Raw genomic sequence first — 22,618 nt, 5'->3', positions numbered from 1 at the left:
GAGTTAAAGTACTTTTATTTCTTTGTAATAAATTTATCGAGTAGTTTTGAACAGGGCTTCCCTCCTTGTCATAAAACTTACAATATAGAAGGAGAAAAAGGGAATATGAGAGAGGAAGTGGGGAGAAAGAAGAAAATTACGATGGTATCTGAATTAGTAGAGAAACACTACATTCAACTTAGCTTGTATTGGAAGTTTTTTATTAGAGTATTTAAACAACTAATGGAGTGATACAGTAAAATGGTTTGTAGGGTCTATAAGATCCTTTGAATCATTTTGGTTTAAAACAAGAGTCAGCATAATTAGCTTGCAAAGGGCTTTTGGGGCCAAGAGGAAGAATCCAAGGATGTTATGTAGGGTACTTAAATAACAAGATAAAAAGTCTAATACAAATTTTTATTGATGAAATTTAAAATAATTGATATGATTTTTTTCTAATTCTCATTTAATGAAAAGTAGAGAATTCTTTTAAGGGGAGAGAATATTTGTCTTCATTAGGGTTCAAAATTAGTGTTTCCTATAATTAAGTTAATTGCAAATGTTAGGCTGGAAAATCATAGTAAAGCTCATGGACCATACAAGAGCAGGTGGTGGGGCTGTTGTCCAGTCATGTTTTAGGATATGAGGAACCTTTACAATCATCTAGTAGTGAAGTGAGAGTTTTTTCTCTTGATCACACAGTTACTTAATGACAGAAGGTATCAAACAGTGTTCTTTAAACTGTTTTGCTTCTTTTGATATTCTTAATATAAAATTTACTTAAGCAGAATACCCTTCCTTAATCATTTTATGAATGGAACTTCACCTTATTTAAAAAACTGCCACCTCTTTTTTTTTCCCTGCCTCAAATCTTTTATTTTTTTTACCATACCTACCTGTATTTTAGTCAGAGCTTATCCACTTAAATAATGTAATATTTTAAAATGGAAAGTTACTGTTTTAAAAATTATTTTATATGGATATGTAGGGTAAATAGTACAACATTTTTCTTTATCCATACTTTTTTTTGCGGTGCTGGGGATTGAACCTAAAGTCTTGTGCTTGTGAGGCAAGCACTCTACCAACTGAGCTATATTCCCAGCCCATCCATAAGGTGATATAAACTTTTACCTTTTTGTCCTGGTGATCTGTGTAATTTTAGTAGTCAATATGCAGATTTCAACTAGACTTTGAGAACCTTTATTAATTAGTATTTTAAGTAGTTCCAGGTAATATTTTTTACACTGACCCTCTTTTATTACTACCATTAGTAAAACGGAAAAGGCTTTGGTGCACAGAGAACTAGACTGAAATACTGAAAATCAAGTGCCTGGCAAATAGTTGGTAATGAATACATTATACATATTTTATGCATATATTGCATAGCAAGGTGATTTGGCAACATCACTTTATGGAGGTCTTAGTATAACTCCCAGTACATAGAAAATATTCAATAAAGGATATTTTTAATATTACTAAATGTATAGACCTGAGTTGTATATGATGTCCACATTTTACTTAATATTCTTAGATACTGCTATATTCTAAGGATCTGCAGTTTGATTACCTGGTATTGAAATCTGGTAAAATGCAGTTAGCCACACTCAACTCATGCAATAATCCGACAAGTTATTCAGTCTACTTTGATTTCCTAATGTTTAAAATGGGAATATCATAGTCCATACCTCATGGACTTGTTGTAAGGTTTAAATATCTTACTATATGTGATAAGTAATGATCTATGTAAAGTTAGTACATGTCAAATTAACATTGCTTGGCATGTATTATATTTGAATGTTTTTCTTCCAGATTTCAAGTAGATTTAGTCAACTGGAATCCCCTGTATATTGATTAAATTTAAGGGTCTTCTATTATAGGTAGGGTTTATCTAATTTAGCTCATTCCTTATTGCATAAATAGTGAAAGGGCAAATTCCCTGTAATTTAAATTGGGCCTGCATATTTTATTGTACCTTTTATGGTCATAAATAGAAAAATTGTTTAAATATTCACACACATAAACATGTTCAAGAAGTTATAGTTCAGGCTTGAGATGCACAAGACTGATACGTTGAGAATTGTTTTCCCTGTCACTCAACATGTGCTTTACATTTTGTGACTTCAGTATATAATATGTATGATATTTTATTCAATACTTGTGGTTAATAGAGTTTCTTGACAGAAAAGGAAATGCTCTGAGAAAGGTGAATGTGTTAGGAATTTCACATCTATGGTTATTAATGTTGGGTTTTGTACTAAATAAATACATATATTAAAACACCCAGTTTTCTTTTCAATTTGTATTTCCCCAACTTTTGTAGAAGTTCCAAATGAGTTTATAAAGCATAAATTCAAATTAGTGACTTTTCTGTTGTCTGTTGTCAAGTTTTCTAATGTATGCTTCTTTTCTTTTCCCCCAACAGAGGAAATAAAAACTGAAACTGAAAAACAGAGGTTTGTGGGATTTTTTTTCTTTAATAAAAATAATTTGCTAATTTGTTAGTCTGTACTGAAATATTAATACAGTCACCTGTATTTTTAATGTAGCAAATTTTCTGTGTGTGCGCTTACAGTAAAATCAATTTTTTTAAAATGGTTTTTAAGAAATATAATTTGAAAGCATACTTAAATATAGAACAATATATAAATAAGTACAGAAAGATACTTCTGAAATATCATGAGCTATATTTTCAAGTCTTTTCTTGAAGTCTTTGATTTGTATTTAGAAAAATTATATTTCTTTGACAGTATTAGCCTGTTTGGAAGGTCAGTTTAACTTCAGGACAAGTAGAAAATCCATTGCTTTTAAGGTATTATGATAACAAATTTAGATGGCAGTGGGATATTTTTATGAAAGTTCTAGAGATCTTTGTCAGTTTATTAGACAAGACTCTTATATATTCTGTTTAGTAACAGCTCTGGCCACTACTTTTTGACCTTGTGGTAAATCAGTTTTGGTAGCTTTGGTTTCCTCATGACATGTGGTAAGGTAGAGAATTGCTTTAGCTTCCTTTTAGAACTGAAATTCTAAGTTTCTGTATGTCTCAATAATAATTGTGATATTCTAATTAGACTCTTTTTATTTTAGTCCTCCTCATGGAGAAGCAAAAGCTGGATCAAGCACCCTTCCACCAGTGAAATCAAAGACCAATTTTATTGAAGCAGACAAGTACTTCTTACCCTTTGAGTTGGCATGTCAGTCCAAATGTCCCCGCATAGTTAGTACATCTCTAGATTGTTTACAGGTGTGTATAAAATAGTATCTAAAAACTCTTATTTGGAAAGTGTTTTTAAAAGACTACTCAACAGTTGATGATTCACATATTTCCATGAAAGCCTTGAATATTCTTTTTTGGAGATGAGAAACCAAATAGTTACTTATATTCATTAGACATAATACTTGAAAAAAGATTTTTCTGGTTTAGTGATAACAAGATCATTAGCTTAGAGAGACTTTTAAAGTCTTTTCTAAGGTTATCAATAATGAAAATGTTGGTTTGGATTTTTTCTATCAGTGAAATGGAAGAACCATAATGCTTATAACCTAATACTGATTTTATATATGTCATTATTTGAAAATGATTTTACTAAGTGCCTGCTATTTTAGTTAAAGCAATAGGTTAATATTCCACAACTTAGTATTTCACTGCTGGACCTCAGCTGTGGCATTCGTTTATATCAGAAAAATTATTGAGTGCTTTCATCCTGTTTTACATATACACAGACATACACATACACACAAGATCCTCTTAGATATTTTATAAAACAAGCCAGCCTCCCTATAGAGGGATACTTACTTTGGAGATTACACAAATTCAACCAACGATTCAGTGGCTAGGAATTCATGTAATTTGTCCTTAAGATAGGTTAAAGATTAGTTCATCTGGTATCTGACCTTGTTTTCTTCAGAAAATTGAAATTGCAGTATTAGTGCTTTCCTAATGATGAATGAACAGATAGGTGTTTTATTGCAGCCAGTATATAGAAATAAGGTTTGCTGCAGATTGATAGATCTAATTTGGAAAGAGATTGTATCATTTAAGTGTTAAAATACTTTCCACAAAAGCAGTATCAATAAAACCCTGTTTAGATAGTAGGCAGTAAGCAATTCTAGCACATCAGAGACAAGTTCTCAAGACCTGGCTTTTTCAAAGTATTGCCTGTTTCTATTTTGTGATTATTGCAAGTATAAATAATTTTACCTGTTTATAGGTAGTAAACTCAACCAAAAAAGTTTGTATTGCCTTTGATTTTAATCAAACCTTGAATTTTTTATGTGAAAATTTTAATATATATTCAATCATATTGTAGTTTCTATTCAATTTGCGTATATGTATGTGTATGTATATATGTGTGTGTATATCTATGTGTGTGAGTGTGTGTGTGTGTATAAAAGGTTATTAGATTTTTTTTTTTTTTTTTCCATTTCAGAAACTTATTGCTTATGGGCACTTGACAGGCAATGCTCCAGATAGCACCACACCAGGCAAAAAATTGATTGATAGAATAATTGAAACAATATGTGGCTGCTTCCAAGGTCCTCAAACAGATGAAGGCGTTCAGTTGCAGATAATAAAGGTAATTAGTTTTTTATAAAGTGATTTGTTGTTCATAATCTATACTTTTTAAAATCAGAAACCTGTCTGATATACCTTGCAGTATTAGGGAAGGTCCCTTTACATTCATTCTTGCTGTAACAGAGATGATTGGATGTTTTTAAGACTCCACATCCAGGGATTTTGTTGAATGCCAAGAATTCATTAGAAGACAACTATATTCCTGTATTCCTTCTTTAGAATGTCCCAATTTAGGTTTGGGCCCCAGAGTCTGTTCCACAGTTTTTCTATTTCTGGTGTGTTTGTCATATGTATTCTACCCTTCAATCTGTAGGGTGGTTCTTAAATCTGTGAGCTTGCTACTTCTTTTTGTTGGACTCCTCTCAACCCATGAAACAATCACCACATGAAATACTGTCCACCAGCTTTCCTGATTGCCTTGCACCTATCTGTGTACTGAACCCGCTCAGCAAAACTCTATTCTAGTTTCATGCTACAATGAACCTGGATGGTTGAAATCTTTTTTTTTTTTTTTTTTTTTTGTGGTGTTGGGGATTGAACCCAGGGCCTTGTACTTGCAAGGCAAGCACTCTACCAACTGAGCTACCTCCCCAGCCTGGTTGAATTACTGTAGAGAAAAACTAGTCATGTTCAGTCTATTAATGGTAGTATGTTATAGATCAGTAAAAGTTTAATGTGCTATATAGTACTTTTGAAAGTTATTTGCATGTATAAAATATTTGATGTGTGAATATAGCCCTTTCTGAGTCTTTACATTTCATAGCTGTGTTTACATCACACATCTTTATTTTAGAAAAAACAGTTCAATTATTTTGACCTATCACATGCAGTTTGATGGCATTTGGGGTTTACTCCAGGTGTACATTTATTAATGCTGACTGTGTATATAGCATTGTACAAGGTGGAAGATAAAAGCATTTTTACTTGCTGGGTGCAGTGGCACTCACCTGTAATCCCAGTGGCTTGAGAGGCTGAGACAGAAAGATTGAGAGTTCAAAGCCAGCCTCAGCGAAAGTGAGGTGCGAAGCAACTGAGTGAGATCCTGTCTGTAAAGAAAATACACAATAGGGCTGGAGATGTGGCTCAGTGGTCGAGTGCCCTGATTTCAATTCCTGGTAACCCCCTCACCAAAAAAAAGTGGTTTTACTTCAGAAATTCCATGTTAACCTAGTGTGTGAAAATTCACATATATGAAAGTTGATCGCTTTATTGGAGAGGTCACCTTAGAATTATTTTAAATGCTTTATTCTAAAAATTCATAAACGTTTTCAACAACAATGTTAATTGAGTCTAGTTAGTAAAAACGATATCAGAAATATTGAAGGTGAAAAAGGCACAGTGTTTATCCTCCAAGGTTGACAATCTAGTTTAATAGATACATTGTATGAGATTTATATCTGTGCTGTACTATTACAGAGTGCAATTCCAAACATTTTAATTAATTAAATTTAAAAATATTTATATTAATGACATATACTTAATTAAACATATTAATGGTTAAATGGTTTTCTGGTGTTTTGCAATTGGGAAGATAATGTGAAAACTACTGCCAGAATGAGGAAACATCAAATATTTTAACAGTTGATGACATATTCAAGGCAGGTAAAATATATATATATCACCTGAAAGCAATAATTGTTTCTGAAAGTTTTAATTCTAATATGAAAAATCTCATTTTTAAAAATTTTTTGCTAAAACTATGGATGCATAAAATTGCTTTGACTTTGCTTTTTTTTTTTCCCCTAAGGCTTTACTTACTGCAGTCACATCACAACACATAGAAATTCACGAAGGAACTGTACTGCAAGCTGTGAGAACATGTTACAATATCTATCTAGCAAGCAAAAATCTCATCAATCAGACAACAGCCAAAGCTACTCTTACTCAGATGCTGAATGTTATCTTTGCACGCATGGAAAACCAGGCAGTAAGTATTTAAAATAGAAAAACTCAGTAAAGCACCATAGGCATCAAATACAGAAAGGAGTTTACAGTAAAATTACAGTTAAATCTTTGTTCCTGTGGAGAAGGGCATCTTTCATTTACATTTCTCTTTACTGGAGATATTTTTTTTCCATTAAATATTTTAGGTTTACTGACTTGTTTGACTTTGGACAAAATGTATTTTTAGTTGTTCACAAATAGAATGTGGTTGCCATCTTCCTCAAGGAAGTGTTTATGAATTGAGACTTTTATTGAATTTCAGCTTAGGTAAAGTGTAATGTAGAAATAAAACTACCTAATTTAATCTGTTCTGGTATAAAATTACATATTGGACCTTAAAAAAATAAAGATCTATATTTGATTAAATACATTTTTTTCTTTCATATAGCAAAGGTCTGTGATATTCCTTATACTTAAAACTGTTTCAGGTTGGTTGGCAAGAGGTCAACAATTAGAGAATCATTTAAATTTTATTCTGTTTGGTTTGGTTTGTGTTCTGTTGTCTAGGACTTCATAATTAAAACCAACTTCCAACTTTTCATTTTGAACTAATTTTAAACTTATAATTTAAAATATTACAGAGAGATCCCCTTTACCCTTCACCTTTATTCCCTTAATACCAATATCTTACCTAACCATAGCATAATTCATCAAAACCAGTATAATACTGGTACAGCAGTAATAATTAAACCACAGACCTTACTTGAATTTTACCAATTTTTCCCACTAGTGTCCCTATTTTGTTTGTGATCTGACAGGATCCCGCATTGCATTTAGTGTGCATTTGGTTGTTGTGTCTTAGTCTTCTCCAGATTCTGATAATTCCTCCATCTTTCCATATCTTTCACGATCTTGCTTTTTTTGAAGGGTATTAATCAGGTTTTTTGATCCAGTGTCCTTTAGTTTGCTTTGTTTCCTATTTTCTCACAATTAGAGTGAGGTTGTACTTTTTTTTTTTGCTAAAATATCTCTAAAATAATGTCTTTTTATGTGTCATGTTAGGAATTGATGTTGATATATCTTTCTACTGGTGGTGTTAACTTTGATCACTTGGTTAAGTTTGTATCCGTCAGGTTCCTCCATTGTAAAGTTACTATTTTTTCTCTTGCACTTAATGAATGTCTTTGGAAACATATTTTAAGACTATGTAAATAGTCTGCTGCTCCTCAAATCCCCCATCTCCACAGTTTTGATACCCAACAGTAGATCTTGTTGGCAACATTTATTTGTGGTGTTTCTGTAATGGTAATTTTGTTTCTCTTTTTTCTTTTATATTTATTAACTGCAGTTCCTCCCCCTTCCTAATTTACTTGTTTATTCAGTTATTTACTTTGGCAATCTGTACTCATGGATATTTAGTTTATTCTGTGGATCATAATCTGATACTGTCATTTTTTTTATTGCCCATGTTTTCACCTTTGGCCTTGTGTCCTTTGACAAGCTCTCATTTTTTTCAAATACTTCCATCCTCTTCTGGACTCATAGAATGTTCCATACTCATTTTCAATTTTCCTGCCTTCAACTCTGGAATCTACCACTTCAACTGGGAGCCCTCACTTCTTCAAGTGAAGAATGATGTTTGGAAACCAAAATTTGAGTGCTCAGTGTGTTCATTGTCTTTAGGGTGTTATTGCTTTTAGGCCCTCAGCAGATAGAGCTGGAAAATATATGTATACTAACCCTTACCATGCTCATCTATCTGTATATATTTAAAACCATGTGTTTGTACTGACACCCAATTCCTCTACATAGGTTTCATTCCAGGCTTTTCCCTTCTTTGTAAATTCTTTCTCTAAACAGTAAGAAATCTGGCTTTAATTTTCTTTGTACCAATTGTTCAATCCTGTTACATATGTTAGTTTTAGAATTGCTAACTTATACCACTGGAAGAAGCAAAATTTCTAAGTATATTATAGCATTTATATTCAGTTCTCTGTATGTATATTTTATCTTCAAACTATTTTCCAAAGTTACTTACGTTAGTTCCTTTCTTCCCCCCACTGTTCAACTTCAGAGGGGTAATTTTATCTCTTTATAATACATTTTGGTCAATTTTTTTTCATTTTCAGAAACCCTTACATCTCAAATAGTTTTACTTATCTATTTGGGGGGTATGTAAAACATTACTGTGATTTAAGAATCAAAACTGTATAAAGGCATATTCAGAGAAGTCCCATTCCTTTCTAATTTTTACCATCCCATTTGTTTGTCCCTTCTTTCTACTCCTTGAATATAATTAATCTCTTTAGTTTTTAGCTTATTCTTCCTTCATTTCTTAGCAAGTGAGTAGATACATGTATTGCTTCCTATGTCACTTTCTTACATTAAAGGGAGCGTACTATGTTAGTTATCTATCATTGCATAACAGATCACTTCACATTTTAGATTTAAATAGCAAACAATCACCTCTTAACAGTTTCAGAGTGTACAGAAACCACAGGTAGCTTAGCTGGGAGGTTCTGGCTTGGGTTTTGCACAAGGTTGCCATTGGCTGCATGGGTCAGAATACCAGATAGGGCTACAGTCATTTAAAGACTTAATCTCGGACTGGGGTTGTGGCTGAATGGCAGAGCACTTGCCTAGCACAAGTGAGGCACTGGGTTCGATTTTCAGTACCACATATTAAAAAAAAAATAAATAAATGAATAAAATAAAGGTCTATCAACATCTTAAAAAAAAAAAAAAAAAAAAAAAAAAGACTTAATCTCCTGGGGAGAGGCCTTAATTCTATACCTTGTATGTCTCAAAGGGCTGCTGCTAACATTGCAGTTAACTTCCCTAGAAGGAATGATTCAAGAAAGAGAGTGACAAGACAGAAACTATTATGTATACCTTATAAGCAGAAATGCTCACACATATTATGCTTATTAATACAGTGCGGAGGGGAATACACAAGGGAGTGAAAATCAAATAGACTAGAAAGCCACATCATGGTGGCCATCTTAAAGGCTGGGAACCAAACTTGCTGTAGATACTCTTTTGTACTTTGCTCTTTTTATCTAACAGTGTCCTGAAAAGCACATTCCGTGTCAGTCTTTAGACATTGTCCTCATGCTTTCTTATAGATGTGTAGTTCTCCAGGATATACTATAGTCTGTTCTTTTATTCGCCTATATATTGGTTAGTTTAGTTCTGATATTTTACAACCACAAACTGATCTTGCTACATTTTCAGCAGCATGAATGAAAATAATTTTGTCAATTTTTAATGACAGAAACAGAAATTTTACTGGTTTAATTTGTTCAATAAATTTTTATTGAAATTTTTTGTATGTTCCTAGCACTGTTAGACTTCAGTTATTTAGTGATGAGCAAAACTGACCTGACCACTACCTTCAAAGATCTTACAGGTTGGAGCAAAGGAGGGGAAGATGAGCCTTAAACAGATAATCACAGATATGTAACTGAATTGTGATAAAGGTGTGAGCATGTTTTGTGTCATGGATAATTTTAGAAAAGTGGAAGGATGGCAGAGATAAAATAAGGGAGAAAGGAACACAGATAATTTAACTAATTTATTGGCTAAAATCTTCCTACCTGGAGGTCTAATTCATTTGTATATACTATTGCTAACACTCACTCTTTCCCTGACACCCTAACAATAAACTCTTTTCTCTCCACATTTTTTTATTATGTATTATGGTTGTACATATAACATAAACTCTTGACAAAACAGATCTTCCTAGACCTTATCATAAAATCTAATTTAAATTTTTTTCAAAGGAGAAAATCCAAAGAAGTTAATATATTCAAAAGCAAGTGTGGTTCTCAGCCTTTAAGATGGCCACCATGATATGGCTTTCTAGTCTATTTGAATTTTACTCCCTTGTGTATTCCCCTCCACACTGTATTACTAAGCATAATATGTGTGAACATTTCTGCTTATAAGGTACATATAATTGTTTTGAATGTATATATTCAAAATCTGGGGGACAGGGAGGCTGCCTCAGGAATATTGTAGACAGAGTTCAGCAGTGATGCTAAACTCTCTGGGATACACGGAATAGATCCCCATAGCAAAGAAATACCTGATCCCAAATGTTAGTAGTTCTGATGTTGAGAAACCATACATTAGAAAGAACAGAAATGTATAGAGAATGTTATTTTTATAAAATAGAATTTTTTCTTTTTTTAAGATATTGCAAAAGTTTTTTTTAACAACTTTGGAATAAATGAAAAACACTAGAATTTGATGTCTTTTCTAGACCATGTACTTGCCCCAAGAAACTATGGTACAGATTGGTTAAAGTTGGGCCAAGGGTGAAATTTAATTGCAAGTCATAGATTTCTCACTGTTAATTTGGAAATGGACTTTTCCATGAATGGGCTATAAGTATCGGTTTGAGAATTCTGTTATCATCCTCATTATACAACTAGTCATGCTCATCATTTTCTTTAGCTATAAAGTAAGAAATTTGTACCATATGGATTTTAAGGCTTTTCCTGTCTTTTTAGGCATTAAAATCTTTGGATTCAGATTTCTTTTAAATTCATGTATTTAGTTCCATAACTTGGAATATTAATGGAAAGTATGAAATGTTCATATTTGATACTGTGAAAATTCTGTTAGAATCATTCTTCTCGGGTCATGAGGACTAAGAGAGATGTGTGAAGGGCAGTAAAGTGCTAAAAAAGCAAAACCTGTAATCCTGGTTGATGTTTTTAGTATCTTGTAAGAAAGCCAGTTTTATAGATAGTGTTATGTACATTAGAATTACAGGTCTGCTAAAATAAAAATCAGAAATTTGTAGGCACAGTGTTTTCATACTTATTAGGTGACTGGGCAGAATGAGTTAAGCCCTCATTGTAACTTATTAAATATGGTTTTGTCATTTTTAAATTAAAAGATTTTTGACAAGGTAATATAAGAACATGCTACAGAAAAGCTATATACCAGGCGCGGTGGCACCTGTAATCCCAGCTGAGGCTGAGGCAGGAGGATCGCAAGTTAAAGCCAGCCTCAGCAAAAGCGAGATACTAAGCAACTCTGTTAGACACTGTTTCTAAATAAAATACAAAAATAGGACTGGGGATGGGGCTTAGTGGTTGAGTGCCCCTGAGTTCAATCCCTGGTACACAAAAAAAGAAAAGTGTGTACTAAAAAGTTCCCACCTACTGTTTGTTTCCCATTTGGTCATTTCTGATCCCCATCCTCTATAGTTTCCTGTGTATCTTTCTAGACTTCATTTAAATAAGTGTAAGCAAAAGTGAATGTGTGCATACCGGTATATGTGTTTTTCATCTATTCTTTCCTCCTTTAGTGGAATTTTTATTTGATTTGAGGTAAATCCATTATTGGCAATAAACCAGGTATTACTCTGAGGCTTTTTAGAAATTGTTTCATTTAATTAATGCATTCATAACATTAAATAGCAAATATAATCAAAAGGCTATATGTAAAAGTCTTCATCTGTGTTCTTATGCACCAGTTTCCAGCCACCTAAGGAGTAAACATTATCATTTTGAGTATATTTTATGTTGTTTCTGGTGGGCTATAATTTCCAAGTCTAGAGAAAAGGTGACATCTTACATAAAGGATTTATAGTTGGATGAAAGAGCATTCCTCTACATTTTGAACTATTTGTTTTACAATATTGAAAATACTATTTTTTTCTAGTTGCAGGAAGCCAAACAAATGGAGAAAGAAAGGCATCGACAGCATCATCATCTCTTACAGTCTCCAGTAAGCCATCATGAGCCTGAATCACCTCAACTTAGATATTTGCCACCTCAGACTGTTGATCATATATCCCAAGAACATGAAGGGGACCTTGACCCCCATACAAATGATGTGGATAAAAGTCTCCAGGATGATACAGAGCCTGAAAATGGATCTGATATTTCCAGTGCAGAAAATGAGCAGACTGAAGCTGATCAGGCAACTGCAGCTGAAAGTAATCTTGAGACGGGGGTGTGGGGTGGTATGTGTGTTAAGGAAAATGCTTAGTAATGAGATATTTTGATGAAGAAATGTAGAAAGAATAATATGATTTAATGACTATCAGATACATTATAGTAATTGTGACCTTTTTCCATACTAGGTAGTAAAGTTCATTTGAAATCAACTCAAAAAAAAAAAAAAATCAAAAAAAATCTATTAACTGGAGTCTGCATTCAGTAGCATCTCATAAGCATGCTACTCATAAGAAAAGACTCCTGTGTTTTTAGCTGTTGATTTTTGACCACATCTTTTCCATAACTTAGTAGTGGCATGAATAGATGCCTTTTTACTTTTTAAATAGTACTGTAGTGTTTATTTGAAAAGAGGTGACTCTTATAAACCACCCATTCACAGTAGTGAAGCTAGTAGTGAATCCACAATGCTTATGTGATTTACATTTGTCAAGCCTGCTTTTGCCAAAATCACCTGTACCTTTCACTGTGTACTTGGAAAGGAGCTGATTCAAAGAGGTAATCTCTGATTAAGTGGAAATATTATTTATTCCTTCATTTATTTACCCATAAATTCAGCAAACATCCATTGAGCATCCAGTGTTTTAGACACAGAGCTTAGATTTGGAATTAATATTATAGATAGAATGATTTAAAAACCCTACCTGGAGGGTCAAGTGAGCATGAAGTATATACAATGTGATAAATTTCCTGAAAGTATGCATGGGGCAGTTGTGCTGAGTAGAGTTAGTTAATGTCTTCATAGAAAAAGAGAATGTGTTAGGTATGAATCATGATAAATAGTCAGAATTGGCTAACTAGAAAAGTTGGGAAGTGTTCTAATAGAGGAAACGACATGGGCTAAGAATAAGAAGTGGGAGCTTCTACTGTATGCATCTGATAGAACTGTAGGTGCCTTGTAGAACATAGAATTATAAATAAGAAACAGTTTACTGCAATATTATTGTGATTATTTTGACTATAAGGGTGTTTTCCTCCCAACAGCTGTTACGAATGAAAATTCTTCTTGAGAGCAGTTGGTTCAGAGTACATGTTCTAGAGCACATTCTGTCACTTACTAATTTTGTGACTTTGGACATAATGGTTAACTTCTCTAAGCTATTAGTCTATGCAATAAATATTAGTGACTTAATCTAATCTGTGTCATTTACTTTGAGGATTTAAATTCACTAATCATTTTGTGCATACTTCTAAATAATGACTGTAAATTTAGTTTATAATTGAAACTTAATTTTCAGACTCAAGGTAATTTATCAGTTTTCCCTTGTGACATTCAGTATTGTGTAGACAGACGGTAACAGATTAGGAATGGTGAAGTTATAGAGGGGACTGGCTTCTGGAAGCCAGAATTATAATAGTGGTCCTGTACAGTAGTGGTAATGTGGAGAGGTAGAGACAGAATCACTACTAGATTTACAGTCTGATGCCTTTTGGTGTGGAATAGTGGCTCCCAGGACAGTTCTAATCCCAAAGCATTTTAACTTGCTAGTTGAGCCACCATGAGTTATTTTCAGCATTTCAGTTGGATTTCAGAAAATCCAATTGAAATCCTATTTTTATCATCATCAACTTCTTTTAGGCTGTTAAGTTCTGATCCACAGTGCTTATTTTGCTTTGTTTTTTATTCAATTGGAGAATTCTTTTTTTAGTTCTCAAATTTAGTTTTACATTGGAAATTTAGATTTTATTGGGAAGAAATAGTAAGGAAAGAATTGGTGGAGGCCCAAGCAGCCCTGTCTTTGTCTCTTTGAGGATCTCACTACTCTAGTACAATATTAATCTTATTAGTAATCAAAACAGATTTTAATTACACTTAATATATTATTTGAGGAGTAATATAGTGTGTATACCATGTATAAATAAACATGTATAAGATATATTAAAAATGTTTCATTTAGAACATTTGAAGTTTGATCTTAAAAGGAATAATCTGAGAAGTTAAGTTGAATAATCATTTAATAGCTTCTTAAGTGAATCATTGTTAAAATTGGCATGAATTTGAAAAATATTTCAGTTTTGGTTTGTTTATAAATTTTAAAGATTTAATATGTAATTGCTTCTAATTTTATTTTTTTCTTCATTTTTTAAGGAACTTTCTCATCCTACATATTTAGTAAAAGTTTCTTAAAAAAATTAATGTTCTCTTGAATTTTTTTAAAGCATTATCTAAAAATGATATGATATATGATGGAGAAAACCAAGACTGTGAGGAAAAGCCACAAGACATTGTACAGAGCATTGTAGAAGAAATGGTGAACATTGTTGTTGGAGGTAATATATGTCATTTGAAGTTAAATTATTCTGTTTTATGGGATTTCATCTGACTATAGAGACCATATAATGTGTTGAACTGAAAGGGCAAAATTATAAGACATTTCTATAAATTAGTGAATTTATATGTGTGTCTAAAAAAAAAAAAACCACATAGGATACTTTCCAAGATACCTTCCTCCACTGGATATTTATGACCACTAGATAATACCCAACTCAAACATACTACATGAACTGTTTTTTCTTGAAGATAGGTACACAAATTTAAAGCCTTTTCCATCCTACAGTGCACCATGGTAATAACTATTGCAGTTTGACATACAACAGCAAAACTAGCATGATCTTATTTTTCTTTATTCACAATTTTAAGGATAGAAGTTTTATTCTTATTGTAGACCTTGGTAACTACAGCATATGATATTTTTTCTCTTCTTATTAAGTTGAAAAATTTTATCCTTTTACTTAAAGGAAGTCCTTCACAGCTTTTCTTCAGCATGTCTGATAAGCCAGCATCCCTGCTTTTGTGCTTTGGGGCCATTGCTAAGTAAAAAGATAGTTACTTGAATATGGTCTCTATTGTTGTGACAGTGGATCTGGTAACTAAAGCAACTACTAAGTGACTAATAGATGGGACACATGTGCACTGTGGATACACTGGACAAAGGAAAGGATGATTCTTATCCCAGACAGGATGGAGTGGTACAGCAAGAGATTTATCACACTTCTCAGACAGCACACAATTTAAAATCTAGGAATTGCTTATTTGTGGAGTTTTCCATTTAATATTTTTAGATTGCATTTAAATGTGGGTAACTAAAATGTAAAAGGTGGCCATAGATAAGGGAGGACTGATATCTCTGATTATAGAAAAGTATTCCTTTTCTTCTCTGATTTGTTATATTCTTTTATAAAAACCCTTTTTCCCATCCCAATAAAAAAGTTGATTCCGTTTTAGTTCTTGGTAAAAGAGGGGCAAGACTGTTTTCCATCATCCTAAATATGCTAAATTTTATGAACTAGAAAATACTTGAATTGTTTTGGTTTTTGAATATTTTATATCTTTTGGAGAAAAACATGATTTCTTATAACTTTATCATTACAAATTAGCTGACATAGGGTCAGTACCTATCTAATGAATTCAGTACAATTATTTATAAAACTTGTAAAGTTTGTTATGAATATCACTTTTTCATGAATAGTATTGTAGCTTGGGTTAGATTTGAGATCAATCCATTGAAACTTCTTTAATTCATAATATTTTACACAGGGCTAAGCATAGTCCCTTGCTTATGTATACTTTTAGAAATAGAATTAAATGTATAGTATGGATCTTGAATAACAGTATAAGCATTTCAACTATACCTAATTCCCATTTATAAAATTTCTAAGAACATATTTCCTTAGTATAGATGAAGCAGGCGTTCATCTATTGCCCAATCTCATTTTTTTAATCCATCTTTTTATTCAGCAGGTACTTATGTAGTGCATACAGCTGTATGGCTATATAGGGGAATACAAAAATTTAAACCAAGGTAGACCATGCTCTGGAGTAGAGTGGCATGTGAATGTGTGTGTGTGTGTGTGTGTGTGTGTGTGTGTGTGTGTACATACATATATACATACATACATACATATATATATATATCACTAATATATTGATAAGTTTTGTTAGAAACAAAAATTCTATTTTAAAATCCTATAAAAACTTAGGGAACAAGAGTGATTACTTGTAGCTAAAATAGTTCAGAAGAATGTCACATAAATGGTGACACAAGAGACTGAATTCATACAGATATAGGGAAGTGGTATTTCACATATATACCTAAAATCTAAAGACTTATGGCAGGTGGTGGTTTGCCTGAAGTATAGCATATGTGATGTCATATAATAGAAAAGATTATAGAAGTAGTTGGAAGCTAACTTAACAGGTTTATAAACTTCAGATTTAGGATTTTGGACTTCATTCTAGGACAAGATAAATTGCCATCGAAGATTTTATAGCTGAGAAATGAAATGGATCAGCACTTGCTTTAAGAAACTAAATCTGAAAAATAAGTTCAGTAGGAGACCAGCACAGTAATTTAAGCCTGAATAGGAAACAGTTACGGTGAAAGTGGGGGAAAAAAATGGTTGATAAGGGAGATAATGTATATTACATCAAAGAGATTTTGGCAGTAGGTCTTTCTAAGGATAGGCAGTAACAGGCCTGCTGTATTACCTCTTTTCAACATGGGTGGTCTTTCAGTTTTGAGCCTAAAAGATTAAATGCATGGTGAAATTATTGGTAGAATTGAATCATGTTAACATTACTTAATATTCCCCCCCCACCTTTTTTTTTTTTTTTTTTTTTTTTTTTTTTTGGTACAGGAGATTAAACCCAGGGATGCTTTACCACTAAGCTACATTTCCAGTCCTTTGTTTTGTTTGTTTTCTTTTCTTTTAAGACATTGTCTTTCTAAGTTGCTTAGGGCCTTACTAATTTGCTGAGGCTGACCTTGAACTTGCCATCCTCCTGGCTCAGCCTCCTGAGTCACTAGGATTACAGGCATGCTTCACCACACCTGACCTGATATTTACTTTTGGCATACTGCATTTGATCTTCAGATTGGCCATCCATGTGGAAATGATTATGAAATATGTAATGGGAAATAGATTTTTGGCCTAAGAAATATCAAGGGAAGTGCTATAGATGGAATTTATTGTGTTCAAATTAGTAGTTGAAACCAATAAAATTATTAAGTGGGAAAATGTAGAGACTAAAGAAAGGTATGAATTTTTAAAAAATCACTATACTTAGGGAAGAAAGAAAATGGTATATGCCTTGACATTCTTTAAAATTTTAATATTATATGTTAGGGGTTGACACATTGTGGCCCATGTGCCAGATTTGGCCCACTGCCCTTTTTTTTTTTTTTTTTTTTAATGAAGTATCATTGTAACAGTCATGTTCATTTGTTTTCTTATTGCCCATTGTGACTGCTATTGCACTTCCAAGGTAGAGCTGAATAGTTGCAACAGATGGACTGTATGACCTATGAAGCATAAAATATTTACTGTATGATTGCTTATAAAAAGTTTTACTGCACCTAATGTATACAAGTATAGACTATGTACTGAAAGGGGTGTTTTATTTGCAACTTTTTACTTAGAAAAATGTCAAATCTAGAGAAAAGAACAAAAACAACATAATAAGCATGAGAATGCCCTTCACCTGTATTCACTAATGAATAATTTTACTACATTTGCTTATGTGTCTTTGAATACACATATAGCATAGCTAAGTCTTTGCTGAACCATTTGGAAATTGCTTGTATACATTATGTCTTTGACCCCCCTCAATAGCTTTTTTTTTTTTTTTAACAAATGAATGCATTATCAAACATAACCATAATTTCATTTTCACACCTAAGAAAATTAAGTTTTTTAAGAATATCTAATATACATAAGTTTAAGAATTTTCCCACTTGTCCCAAAAGTGTCTAATATGACCATTTTTCCTTTTTCTCTTTGAAGTGCAAGACCTACACTCTTATTTGCTGTGTCTCTTTGGTCTCTTTAGTTTAGAACAAGTCCTCTTTATCAAAGTTTCATATTCCTTTGATAAATTTGATAAAGAGAGGGAGGAAAATGGATAAGAGTTGAGGTATGGCAAAAGTTGAAGAAAGATTTTTTAGAATGAAAAGATTTGAATATGTTTTTTGGGCAACAGGAGAGATTCAGTTGTATAAACAAAATTGAAAACGTACTGTTTTTAAAAAGAAAATATTCAGTGGAGGAAGATCCTAAAGATAAGAAGAGTAGATTTGAGGACAAATGAATGGATCACCTTAGAAATGCAAAGGAGTATCTCTCCTTAAATGAGAGGGAAGGAAAAAGATTTTTGGAGTTGTCCCTTGACAAGATACAGTGAGGGAGAACGTGAAGTTACCTAGTTCTTGACTAAGTTGACAGTGAAAGTCATTTGTTAAGGGGAGGTAGAGAAAGGACCTTAGGAGATGTAATTGGGTATTAGAGAGTAAGGTTTGGAATGAGTGCTTTGGGGAATGAGATAGCAACTCAGTTTCTTATTGTTAAAATTTTTTGTGGCTCCTGCAGAGTTCTTTGCATATGTAAACATTCTTAATATGTGTAACACATATATGTTACAATAAAAGCTTTGAAAGTATTTAGCATATCAAACATGATATTAAAGCTCTAAAAGGTCCATGTGAGGAAGTGACTAGTATTGTGTAATATTGAGCTTCTCAAATACATTGTATTACTTAATATCTTTTTCGTGTAATACTTGTTAATTACAAAACATGCTTTGGAATTATCCTGTTTAATACACTGTAGGGTACTTTCATTTTTTAAAGAGCAGAAAGCAACTTCATGGAAGCTGGCTTCTCAGAAGCTGTTTCTGGCTCCTCATCCATGAAGCTGCCATTTCTTTCATATTACTTGAACCCACTCAAAAGTTAGAGTTATCAGTTAATAACAAAATTAGTAATAACTACCACTTATTGATCACCTGTTGTGTTCTTTATGTGTCCGAGTGATTTGATGGTTCCTTAGAAGACCTTATTTTCTCTGTTGCTAATGAAAAGCCTGTAACAAGGAAAGGTGAACTAACATAGTGAAATGGTGCAGACATAATTAAACACAGGTCTTTCATATTCCAGAATCTGAGTTCTTTATAGTGGAGTGTGTTTCCTTGGTACAAGGTTATAGTTTCTGTCATTAGTAACATGAAAGGAACAGTTTCTTACCAGTTAGCTACTAAATTGTGACCATAGACATGGATGTACTGCTTTTTCTTTTTTAAGGCTATACACATTATACCTAGTATAGTTCTAGAACCTGGTGGTATTTGCATTATCTGTGTTTGTTCTACTAGAACTCATTTATTTCTGTTTATTAATTATAAGTATTGATTATTCAGAGTCACTTAATAAAAAGCATTCAGTGGTATCGTCCATCCTTTCCCCAGCTACATTCCAAAGAATGTATGTTAGTAGATATATTAATTAATAAGTATTCTTTAAAAAGAGGAGGAGTTTTTGGTAAAACATACTTTGAGAACACAACATAACGTGTATCCCCTTTGGAGAGATTGGTATATATTAGCAATCTAAAGTCTTTAATAAAACAACCTGTTTCCCAGTATCTCCTAAACTTATTTGACAATGGGTATTTTTTCAAGTCATTTCTTTTAAATTTCCAAGGAATTAGAATTCAAAAGTACCCAGTTTACAAAGCACTAATATAGACTGAAAAAAAAATCTGCTTTGGTACATCCTGGGTAGTGTTTCATCAGCTGAGTGTGTTTCATTGCCAGAGCATCTTAAGGATCATATTTGTAAGTGTGCCAGATGCATTTACTTAGTAGTAAATATGCTAACCTTTAAATGGTGCCAGTATATATTTTACTTCACTGTGCTTTTCTGCCACTGTTTTATTTTAAATAATTTGTGCTTTTTAAATACACTTCAGTTGTCATATGTGTTTGCATTTTTAAAATTTTTATTGTTTTAGATATGGGAGAAGGGACTACTATAAATGCAAATGCAGACAGCACCATTGGATCTATAGAGGATGGTAGTGACAGTGAAAATATTCAAGCGAATGGAATTCCAGGAACACCAATTTCTGTTGCGTATACACCATCCTTACCCGACGACAGATTGTCTGTCTCTTCTAATGATACTCAGGTATAAATTGGGTGGAGGGAGAGAGACAAATTTATATTCTACCAACACCTTTTAGTATATCTTTCCATTGTTACTGCTGATTGATTTCAGCTTGGGGAAATTAAAAAAAAAAAAAAAAAAAAAAACTTGGATTTTTTTTTCTTCCCCTCACTGTTATAAAATAGAGCATTTATTTTCCTCATATATTAATATTTTCATTTCCAAATCTAAGGTATGTTTCATCTATGCTCACCCCCCCCACCTCCATTGAAGTTACATTTGAAAAGACTGTTATATTCACAAGATAATGATAGTTATCATGGGTAACAAAAACTTTTAGAAAACTAGGAAACTAAAAAAAAATAACAGTGAATCAAACAACATTACCCTATGTAAATTTATGATTACACAAATGGTATGCCTTGACTCCATGTACAGACAGAGAAACAACATGTATCCCATTTGTTTACAATAAAAACAAAACAAAACTAGGAAACTTCATCTTAACCTTTGTAAGGGCTACAAAGAAACCAGCTATGATAATAACAGTTCTTCCTAATTCTTCCTCTATACTTTGTGTGCTTTTTTTCTATCTTTTAGATCAGTGACCTATCTCGAGGAGTAGGTTTTCTTGGCCTTGTTGATCTTCAGCAGTTAACAACTTTTAAACATGGTCCTAATAGTCTGTACTGCCATATGTCTGCCCACAGTAGATAAAAGTAAAATAATGAAGCATAATACACTCAGTGACATATAGTAGAAAACATAGCTTAGGCTTTTTAAATAGGTATTTTGTGAGGGCATGATGTGCTAGTTTTTTGTCAATGGTAGTATGAACTTGGTAGATTTTTAGAATTTGGTGGCTACATTTTTAAAGATATTATTATTAGGTCTCAGAATTGGCTTATCAGATAAAAAAGGGCAGTGTGGCAGATTGCTCATCTGGATTCCCTTCTAACAAATGGAGGAAACCCCAACTGTTAGTGAATTGAATTACTCAGTTAACCTTGGAAAAGGCATTTTATTTCATGGTGTATTAACTTCTTTAGGAATCTGGAAATTCTTCAGGACCTTCACCTGGTGCTAAGTTTTCCCACATTTTACAAAAGGATGCCTTTCTAGTATTCAGGTCATTGTGTAAACTGTCAATGAAACCTCTGTCAGATGGACCACCAGATCCAAAGTAAGTCATTAACTGTTTTGCTTGATAAATAGAGGTTTTTAAGCTTAAAGTTTTAATTTTTTAAGAGTGTTTGGATTTTCTTCTGCTATTCTTGTTCTATAGAACCATACAAAGTGGGGAGGTTATTCTACTTTTTTAAAAAAAGAATTGAAAAACAGTAAGTTCTAAAATTGCTAGAGAAGATACCTTACACTATATCCCAAAGGGTAAGACAACATTGTAGAATAGTTCCGGATACATAGTAGGTTATCAATGAATATTCTTGAGTGAAGAAATAAATGAATTCATATTGTAAGTAACCTTGGAGACAGTATAGCCCTTTTGAAACCAGCCTTATGCTAGACTTCTGAAAACTGCAAGTCAAAATGTAATAAAACCTACTGTAATAAAAATTACTATAACATACTAAAATTACTCTTAAAAATGTAGAGTATTTGAGTTTGTCCACTGAGGACACTAGGAACAATAAAAATAAAACTTTTTTAAGCTGGAAACCACATTTGTCATAGTTTCCGTAAGTTTTATGTTGTCACATTGTTCTGGTTTAGGGAGAAAGACATTTTTAAGTCCAGAAGCAATTCCAGAAATTCCAAAATCTTTTCAGGCCCAAATCCTGAGAGTCCAAAATACAGTATATTGGTTCTTCTATATTTTGAAAACATGAACTTTACAGAAAAAGGATTAAGTTACATTATAGAATAAACTTGATTATACCACATTTACTTTATAAGAATGTTTTAAAAATTATCAGTTCTCATGAGGGAAATTTTTTTCACTCAAAAATTGATAATTTTGACATCTTTAGAGTTGAAGATCTACTTTAAGAAGGAAATAACAAGAAATTGGTATTTTTTTTCATTTTTTAATTTTTATTCTAATTAGTTATACATGACAGCAGAATCCTTTTCAATTCATTGCACATGAATGGAACACAACTATTCATTTCGGTTGCACATGATGTAGATTCCATACCATTCATGCCATTATACAAGTACCTAAGTTAGTGATGGTGAATCTCATTCTTCCATCTTTCCCACTTCCCTGCCCCCTTCCCTCTCCTCATTCCTCTCTGCCCAAAGTTCCT

At 32.6% G+C, this 22,618-nt stretch overlaps 1 protein-coding gene across 4 annotated transcripts in view; it reads left to right on the top strand.

Moving 5' to 3' along the window:
* Positions 1-22,618, top strand: part of ARFGEF1 (ARF guanine nucleotide exchange factor 1) — a 112,910-nt gene that overhangs the window by 26,141 nt on the left and 64,151 nt on the right. For 3 of the 4 annotated variants that reach the window (XR_013757389.1, XM_079101239.1, XM_079101240.1), the window contains exons 2-9: positions 2,402-2,432; positions 3,067-3,223; positions 4,410-4,556; positions 6,303-6,482; positions 12,116-12,392; positions 14,572-14,682; positions 20,197-20,372; positions 21,401-21,534. Coding sequence is in view for 3 of the 4 variants with exons in the window: in XM_079101239.1 (XP_078957365.1) it covers positions 2,402-2,432; positions 3,067-3,223; positions 4,410-4,556; positions 6,303-6,482; positions 12,116-12,392; positions 14,572-14,682; positions 20,197-20,372; positions 21,401-21,534 (1,213 nt within the window). In the remaining variant the exon portion in view is untranslated. Of the gene's footprint in view, positions 1-2,401; positions 2,433-3,066; positions 3,224-4,409; positions 4,557-6,302; positions 6,483-12,115; positions 12,393-14,571; positions 14,683-20,196; positions 20,373-21,400; positions 21,535-22,618 lie in introns of those variants that run through there. The other variant, XM_079101241.1, reaches the window with a different exon arrangement.

The sequence above is a fragment of the Sciurus vulgaris genome (assembly GCF_902686455.1).
Source record: "Sciurus vulgaris genome assembly, chromosome: 1".
Taxonomy (NCBI): domain Eukaryota; kingdom Metazoa; phylum Chordata; class Mammalia; order Rodentia; family Sciuridae; genus Sciurus; species Sciurus vulgaris.
This window is presented reverse-complemented; position numbering and strand designations above follow the sequence as displayed.